We start from the raw sequence: 9702 nt of genomic DNA on the forward strand, positions 1-9702 counted from the left end.
AACAAATGTAGTATTTGGAGGAGTGATATTAATAATGGGGAAGGCTATGCATGTGTGGGAGCAGGCGGGTTATGTGAAATCTTTGTATCTTCCTCTCGATTTAGATGTAAACCTAAAACTCCTCTAAAAAATCATTTTTTAAAAGTGAGGAATTCAAATGAGGTCTACTTGCTGAACTTTAGGCCTGATTCAAAACTTTGCTTTCAAAAGTAAAGCAAAGGATGCAGTCACTTGATAAGTTCAAGCCCATCTACCTAACCAGAATAGGAACTCATCATCTTCAAAAAAAAGAAAAAGAGAAACTTTGTATATTTTCCTTTATTCTAGACACATCTCTAGTTTTACTGTTCTTTTAGGCACACACCTTTAGTCATCTTTTCTCAGAAGTGAACAGCAGAAAGATCCAGTAAGTTAAGGAGGCGTTTCTAAAAGGCATCCCTTGAATTACCTTCACTGGCTCACTGTTCTCACATCTGTTGTGTAATTGACATTCTTGCTTTATTTGCATGAGTAAAGATGTGCTACCTTCATCTCCAAAGACTACAAAACTCACTCATTATCATCCCATCTTTCATTTAAGTTTGTGTTTTGGTTTGCTTTACAGAAGTAATGGATTTCCTCACTGCCCTCCCGTTCTCTTTGTGAACTACAACATGCATTTTCCAAGAAGTTGAGTGAAACTAAGATCCGGTTGGTGGCCACTGAACAGAGCAAAGGTAATTGCCCCCTGTGAAATCAGAAGCATCACGTTCTTATAAGATTGCCATGTTATAAGCCGAGACTCAGAATTTCTCATCTGTGAACTGATTATTGTGTCAAAAGTTCTTCAGAATTTCTACCACAACATGTAGTTGCTGTTGTCTACACACTCTGTACTTTTGTGTTGCACATAATATGAGTTGGGGAGTGAGAGTGTTGAAAAAGAGGAAGGAGACTTTACAGTGACACCCCTCATTGTAGGCAAAGCAATGGGGAGAAGAATGTGCTTTTTCTACCAATATCTTCTAGTTGCCCACACTGGTAGATTGACTCCCTTTAACCAGAATGCTTCTCAGACAGTATAATCTGTTTTTGTTTTTGTTTTTGTTTTTTCTCGCTCTCTCTCCATATATTTCTGTTATAGGCAGCAACAGGAGTGCAGTGACCTTAAAAAGGATTGATATCAATGTAAATTCAGTCAAAATAAAAGTCCCTTTCTCCTTTGTTTCTGAGAAACTCAATACCACTTAGAAGTATGTTCTATCTCTACTGTCTGGCCAGTCTGTGATCTCTGACCCTTATTTTGAAGCATTATCAATCATTTTATGACCATTGCTTTGAGCAACTGAGCTAAGCAATCATAAAATATATAGACATAGCCTATTAACCTTGTAATGTCATTAACGGAACATATCTATGTGTCCTATCTGTCATATATAAAAAAAAAATTATTTTAAAGATTCCTTTCTATGGGCTTTGATAGAAGTAGTTACTTCTCCATCATCTGCTACGCCTCAACACTTCTGTCCAGTTCAGTCAATTACTCCTGATTTGTCATTGCTTTGTAATAATTGCTATCTTTCTAGTTTACCTACTTGCTTTTCTGATATTATTTTTAAAGATACGACTAACCATATTCAAATAGCATGGGGTGAGGAGGTGAGCATGTATGTATATTCATTCTTCTTAACATCTAAAAAGTCTATATGCATTTATTATTCAAGGACTCTATTAAAGGTTAAATATAAAGGCTTTATATAAGTTCTATCTATCTATATATACATACGTACATACATAAGTGTGTGTGTGTGTGTGTGTATATATATATATATATGTACATACAGATGAAGTTTTTAAGGCTTTAAGAACCTAATTTAAATGCATATATTTAGTTTTTAAAGACAGTAAGTTCCCTAAGCGAATTAGATTACCTAGCTGTACCACTGCTGGATACTGTTAGTAATAGCTCAAATAATTGAATCTGTGGATCTGGTGTCAAATGTAAACTCTGTGCTTGCTAAAGCCTGTATGCAGCTGATTACTCTTTTGGGAGGTGTCATCCATCTGCTTTATCACTGTTGTTGTTGCTGCCTTTCTCTTATCATGTGGGAACCTACTATAAAGAAGGCTTTGAGAATTGTTAATATTGTCCTTTTAATTAAGGCTCTCTGGGAATTTGAGAGATGGAATTTAAATCCATAAGAATTTATTCTAATTGGTGGCCTCACTCCTTTTATGTGTTATCATTATGATTACTTATTAGTCCTACTGAATAATTAAAAATTTCCAGGTAAAGTGATAAGCACTTACCAGGTAGTGTTTCACTCTACACATCTATTTTATGAATCTGGCACTATTAATAACAACAAAATATAATATTTTGCATCACTGATGGTAACTACCCCAATTCTTTCATTAGGCCCATTTCCACAATTATAAAATCCAAAGAGTTCTGAAAATCAAAAGTTTATTTTTTCTGAGAAAATTAATTTAGCAGTACCATCTGACCTGAATTTATAGGAGTTTTTAAAGAAATAATTTTTACTTTTCTCACAAATATATTGCTGTAGAAATATTACTGTTTGATTATAAGGTACCACCCCAGATCCCACTGTAGTGACTCAGTAATATGCAATTTTGTACCATATTACCTTCTGCAAATCTGAAAATTTCTGAATTCCAACATATAGCTAGTCACAAAGGTTTTAAATAAGGATTGTAGACTTCCTCATTGTGTACGAGTTAAATGAAGACAAAACCGACACTAAACTTCAGCACAAAGCTGGTTTCTTATCATAGCATACTGCTTTTCTCTACTCCTGGGAATGAAACCTGACTTCCACCCGCTATAAAATAGAAATAACAATAGTACTTATCTGAGAGTTTATGTGAGCATTAAATAAGCTAAAGCATAAACAATGCTTGACATGTAATAGTTTTATGTGTCCCATCAAGAACATTTGTATCCTCAGAGGAGTTCCTGTCATGACTCAGCGGCAACAAACAGGACTAGAGGATGCGGGTTTGATGCCTAGCCTTGATCAGTGGGTTGAAGGATTCAGTGTTGCTGGGAGCTGTGGTGTATGTCACAGATGTGGCTCAGATCTGGCCTTGCTGTGGTTGTGCTGTAGGCCAGCAGCTGTAGCTCTGATTCGACCCCTAGCCTGGGAACTTCCATATGTCGCAGGTGTGGCCATTAAAAAGACAAAAAAAAAAGAGAGAGAGAGAGCGAAAGAACAGTAGTATCATGAAAGATAATACATTGAATAGTTAACGTCTATAATTTTCTTTGTCTGTACTTCCTTTTATGTGCGGGATGTCCACCTTGTGGTATCCACATTACTATTAGAAATACTAGGAGAATGAGGAGATGGTATAATCAGTGAAGACCTTAAAACACACTTCAGTGACATTGGAGAGTGGTGACTGCTTCTGTTTCACATCTCAACTGAAGTACAGATTTCTTAGCACATTTCAATCCCTTTAAGGCTTAGCATCCTCTTTGTACACATAGTAGGTGCTCAATAAAGACTGACAAAACATTCTGATTGGAAGAACCCTCAATTCTATTTTCAACACTGATGTAGCCAGGATGAGAAAGAAAAAAGAATTTGATATTGTTTTTAATTGTTTAAGGTACCTAGCTGGTATTACTGAATGTCATCAGTGTGTTTAATTTTATAACTTTATGTTTTTCTAAGTATTTTTCTAGTAGTTGGCAGAAATTTGGGGAGGAGGAATACTTAGCAAAAAGGAAGAGTGAGGAGTTCCCCTCGTGTCTCAGTGGTTAATGAATCTGACTAGGAACCATGAGGCTGCGGGTTTGATTCCTGACCCCACTCAGTGGGTTAAGGATCCGGCATTGCCGTGAGCTGTGGTGTAGGTTGCAGATGTGACTCGGATCCTGCATCGCTGTGGCTCTGGCATAGACCTGCGGCTACAGCTCCGATTAGACCCCTAGCCTGGGAACGTCCATATGCTGCGAGTGTGGCCCTAGAAAAGGCAAAAAGACAAAAAAAAAAAAAAAAAAAAAAAAAAAAAGGAAGAGTGATACTTTAGGTTTTCTCGGGTTTTGTTTGTCACAGGAATATGATATGTTGTTCCTAAATTTTAGTTTGCTCCTTATCCACAGATAAATTATTGCAAATATGCAAAACTTTGGCTAGAGGTTTGGGTGACTAAGGACTATATTTTTGCTGAGGCTTTGAAGGTTTAAAATATGTTCAGAACTTTAGAGTTCCAGAGCTCAGCTGCCATGAGGTGCTGTATGAGAAGAAGCTCTGCGTCATCACCTAGGTTACACAAAATATTTATTGACAGCTTACTTCTCATTTGAGTCAAAATTTGAGTTGTTTGATACTTAATGATTATTATTACTGCAGTAGAATTTTTCAGAACAGTTAACATTAAAAAATCTAACCTCATAGAATTTTATATTACTTATTAATATTATTTTTGTAAATTTAAGTAAAGAATAAGAATCTTTATAAGTAAAGAATATAAATCATTAGCAATCTTTGGTGGCTTCTTAAATACATTCCTTCAGGGATGATTAAAAATCCTTAATTTAGAAGCCCTTACGGTAAAGAAATAATTTTTTAATTCATTAAAATATTATAAAAATCAAACTCATTGAAAACCTAGCCTCAAAAAGACCACAAAAAGCAAATGTTGGTGAAGATGTAGAGAAAAGGGAATCTTTGTACGCTGTTGGTGGGAATGTAAACTGGTACAGTCACCATGGAAGACAATATGGAGGTTCCTCAAAAAACTAAAAATAGAGCTACCATATGATCCAGCAGTTCCACTCCAGATTTATATCCAAAGAAAACACAAACATTAATTTGAAAGATATGTGCTCCATAATATCCATAGCAGCATATTTACAATAGCCAAGATATAGAAACAACCTAAGTGTCCATCAATAGATGAATTAATAAAGAAGATGTAGTGTACATATAATGAAATACTAACAGCCATAAGAAGAATGAAATTTTGCCATTTGCAACAACATGGATGGACTTGCAGGGAATTATGTTTAGTGAAGTAAGACAGAGACAAATGCTGTATGATATCACTTAAATGTAGATTTTGAAAAATACAATAAAGTAGTGAATATAACAAAAAAAATAGACAAACTCACAGATATAGAGAGCAAACCAGTGCTTACCAGTGAGGAGAGGGACTATGCATAAAATAAATGAGAGATTTACTGTGCATAAAATAAATGAGCTACAAGGACATGTTGTGTAGCCCAGGGTATATAGCCAATATTATGTAATAACTATAAATGGAGTATGACCTTTAAAAGTTATAAATCACTATGTCATAGAGCTGCACCTTATATAACATTGCATTAAAAATATAATGCAATTAGTATTCAAAAAAGGAAATATGGAGCTACCTGGTGGCCTACTGGTTAGGAATTCAACTTTGTCACTGCTGTGGTTTGGTTCGATCCCTAACCCAGGAACTTTTGCATGCCATAGGTGCAGCCAAAAAACAAACAAACAAAAAACCGAAAAAGGAAATATGCAGAGTTGTCTTTTCAGCCACCTTCCAAACATGGTTGCTTTTTATCCTAAATTTTTTTTAAACTTGGGCCTTCTGATCTTCATGAGCAATACGGACATTTTAGCACAGTGAATGGTTCAAGGACTAATATCTGCTACTCCAGGTAAGCAATTAAGAACATAGGCCTTACTTCAAAGGGGCAGGGAACTATCATTCCCCACCCCCACCCCACCCCCCACCCGTGCTCAGAGTAGAGGAGAACCAGATATTGGTGAAAAATAGTAACACTTCCTGCATGTGGGTATGACTATTTGAAATTAACAGATTAAAAAAAAATTAGGGCTCCATAGCTAATTGCAAGGAAGTTCTGTTTGGTCTTAAACCATCTTCTCTCCTTATTCCCAACACAATGATTATTACATTATAATACACTGGATACAGACTATGTACTCCCTAAAGAGTTGTCTAATTTTCTGCCTGTACCTTTCTTTGTGATGTTTATCATGATTTAATGAAACTGCTTGCTAACTGCAAGCCGAGTGCTTTTCAATACAGCAACGTAATTCAAAAAAAAAAAAAAAAAAAAAAAAAGAAGATAGGCCTTGGTTCAATATTTATTGATATAAAGGGATTCTTGCCAGAATAGTGAGTTCAGTCAGGGTCTTATAGACTCCTAGATTGTACAGTATATAATCTTATTATGAATAGCAACAAATATATGTACCAGAATAATACTGTCAGAAGCAAAATGAGTAAGAATAGTCTTTTGAGTCATGAAATTCCTACTAAAAATGTTGTAATACACAAAAACTGAATAGCTTCGTTTTTTTAGCTGAGCAAGTAATACAGAGACTTTGGCTCTAGATCATGCAGTAAATTGGTGCTTTGATGTACTCCCACTGTTTCTAACATAGAGAAATGTCTATGTAATATAAAAGTGGAAAATCCACAAAATATATCAGGCTTCGAACAATATAAGCATCTCCCTGAAGTTGATAAAAATACAAAGCAGCTGGCAGGAACTAAAGCTGTCGGCTTATTGGGCTCTGGTTTTGGAAGGAATGAGCAACAGTTCCCTGGGGGTCACATCAAGGTCATGCTTTGGAAATTATGTTTTTGAACTCTGACTACTATTTCTGATTGTTTTCTCATAGTTTTCTGTTATTATTTTTTGGTGATCATATCTTCTTGAATTTCTGAGTATAATAATTACTGGTTGTGTGTGAGAATGTTTAATTTTTTTGCCTTTTTTTTGTTTCCCTAACTATTTCTGTTTACTCACACTGCTTTCATGTTTATTTGTCTTGGATTTTCTCTTTTCTGTTGCTTGTTTTCCTCATGGGCCTGTTTGTCTTAGTTGTCTGTTTAGCTCTAATAATGTAGTACTGTGAGATCGGTGTAGGTTCCTGCTGATGTTGCATTTAAGTAGAGTGGTTTTCCTATAATTCTTTCCAGAGTGAGAAAGCTTGGGAGCATTTGTGCTTGAGTTTTAGGTGCTAGATTTCAATTTAAAGTGAGTGGGTAGGGAGGTAGTCAGATGCCAAAGAGGTGGAATTTGCCTTGAATTGACATTCACACTAGATGGCTTTAAGTTCTTCTGCAAGATTCTGTCCAATTTTGAAGAAAAGAGCCCCACATTTTTTTTTTTTTTTCAGCAGGCAAAACCAGTCTTTTGCAGGCAACTCTGGTTGCCTGTCTCTTTAGATGGGGTGGTGGGAGGAGCACCACCACATTTCAGAAAGTTTAGCCGAGATCATTGTTTGAAAAGAATCTCTAATTTGAGTCTCCACCACTTGCTAGTTGGGTGATCTTGAGCAAATTACTTAAACTCATTGTTTTAATTTTCTCATCTGTAAAGTGGGAGTGATGATTTCTTCCTTATAAAATTATATTGCAAAGACTGTAATGGTTTATGTGTGTAATATGTAGCACAGTAGTGGACTAACCATTAGGTAGCTTAGCAAGTGTTTAGGGCACGAGCAAATTGGGGGCTTCCAAAAAGAGAAAAATAATTAGGTGAGAGTATTTAGTTTTTAAAAGAAAATTGTTGAGTTCTTCATCTTGATCTAAAAAAAATTTTATTTGTATTTTCTTACTCTTTTGAAAAATGCTTTTTGATAACTTTGTTGTTGTCCCATTTTAAATTACATAATGAAATGGTACCCACAAGTATCTCAGTGGTTACTTACCTGAAGGATATTCACCTATTTCTGGTTTCCTCCGCTCCCTCTGGCCTCCATCTAAGACCCCACCCAAACACATATGCCCATCCATTTAATTTGGACATATTCAGATATTTAGTACATTTGTGCTGGTATACTTAGGAGATAGCTTTGAATTTATAGTAATTTTTCTCCCTAAAATAATTCAAGGCTATCCATCCATTCCTATGGCTATTTCGTTTATTTTTCACCTGGGTCCTTTCAGCTTACTTTTTTTTTCTATATTTTCATTGTATCATCAGGCTCATAGACCCTGGTAACTAATGGGCTTTTCTAGTCTGTTCTAAGAAAGAAAGAAAAAAACTATTAAAAAAAAGTAGAAAACCACAAATGCGTGGGTGGTAAATTCTTAAAATATAATGGTACTCACAGGTTTTCCGCTCCTTGACGTTCTTGTTACAGAGTCAAATTGATGTACAGCAAAGCATACCAGGTAAGTGCTCATAGGAACAGACTTCTGGAAAGTTGTTTGAGTCCATATATCATCCACAGACTCTTCTTTCTATTGAAAGCAAAAGATAATCTTTTCTTTATAAAAAGATCACTCATGCATAAGACAAATAGTTACTCCAAACTGGCTTTCCAGTCAGAAGTCCTTTGTCAAAATTTAGGGGTAAAAAGAATTTTTTTTTTGTCTTTTTTTTTAGGGCCACACCTGCAGCATATGGAGGTTCCCAGGCTAGGGTTCTAATTGGAGCTACAGCTGCCAGCCTACACCAGAACCACAGCAATGGGAGATCTGAGCCATGTCTGCTACCTACACTACAGCTCATGGCAATGCCGGATCCTTAACCCACTGAGCGAGGCCAGGGATTGAACCCGCAACCTCATGGTTCCTGGTTGGATTTATTTGTGCTGTGCCACAATGGGAACTCCAGTGCAAAAAGAAATTTTACCCCTAAATGGTGATGTTGAGAAGACTAAAGGAAAATTTGTCTTATTTTTATTTATTTATTTATTTATTTATTTATTTATTTGTCTTTTTGCCATTTCTCGGGCCGCTCTCGCGGCATATGGAGGTTCCCAGGCTAGGGGTCAAATCGGAGCTGTAGCCACCGGCCTATACCAGAGCCACAGCAACGCAGGATCCGAGCCACGTCTGCAACCTACACCACAGCTCACGGCAATGCCGCATCGTTAACCCACTGAGCAAGGGCAGGGACCGAACCCGCAACCTCATGGTTCCTAGTTGGATTCGTTAACCACTGCGCCACGACAGGAACTCCTGTCTTATTTTTAGTGCTATGAAAGAGTGACTAAACTACACTCTGTGAGTTTTCTCTGGGAGAAATACAACTTTGTGATATAAACCAGACAGGAGTTTATTTACCTTTCTACATTAAACACACAATCCTGACCATAATATTTGAGCAGATACCATGACCCCTTAATGAAGAATGGGCTGGTGCTCAGTGCCTTGCACACAGGAAGAACTAAGCAGGTATTTGGTGATTTGTCTATGTGCTAGGGGCAATAGCTGTACCAGGCATAGAAGGATGTTGAGTTGGCTTTTCCATTTCCTGTTGTCTCCATCAGAGACCCACATTGGTCACTAAAATCACTGCCTGGGTTACCATGGAGAGGGAGAAGGATTTTATTACTTGATGCCAACTCCTGACACCATCTGGCATGGTTTTCTGTCCGTGCCAGCTTTGCCTTCCTCACTGCCAATCACCAGTCCTAGTACTCCAGCCATGAATACTCGCCTAATTTCTGCTTCCTATTGTTTAAACATTTCCACATGCCCTGAAGCCACAATGAGTCACACTGCAGTAGGAAGCTTTAAAAAGGGATTAAAAGAGGGAACCTGGACTAGGACTTGATGCATCATTGACAAGACAAACATGTTATGTGCGTGTAGAGAAGAGTTGGAGCCTTAGCAAAGTTACTCTATAATGAAAGCCTAGTAGTAGTTTCAATTTGCTAAGGAGCCAGAGTATTCACCTTCTTCCAGGACTAGTTTCTGGAACTAAGTGAAGGTGAAGAA

General features: G+C 36.8%; 1 protein-coding gene and 1 long non-coding RNA gene across 2 annotated transcripts in view; one reads left to right on the plus strand and one right to left on the minus strand.

The window, feature by feature from the left end:
• LOC106504743 overlaps window positions 1-9702 on the plus strand; it is a 293971-nt gene that overhangs the window by 91082 nt on the left and 193187 nt on the right. The window contains exon 4 of the long non-coding RNA XR_002346462.1: window positions 605-716. This is a non-coding gene — a long non-coding RNA (uncharacterized LOC106504743). The remainder of the gene's footprint in view (window positions 1-604; window positions 717-9702) is intronic.
• Window positions 1-9702, minus strand: part of ENPEP (glutamyl aminopeptidase) — a 92511-nt gene that overhangs the window by 62748 nt on the left and 20061 nt on the right. The window contains 1 exon segment of the mRNA NM_214017.1: window positions 8086-8217. Coding sequence (NP_999182.1) covers window positions 8086-8217 — 132 coding nt within the window.

Source organism: Sus scrofa, chromosome 8 (genome assembly GCF_000003025.6).
Source record: "Sus scrofa isolate TJ Tabasco breed Duroc chromosome 8, Sscrofa11.1, whole genome shotgun sequence".
Lineage (NCBI taxonomy): Eukaryota > Metazoa > Chordata > Mammalia > Artiodactyla > Suidae > Sus > Sus scrofa.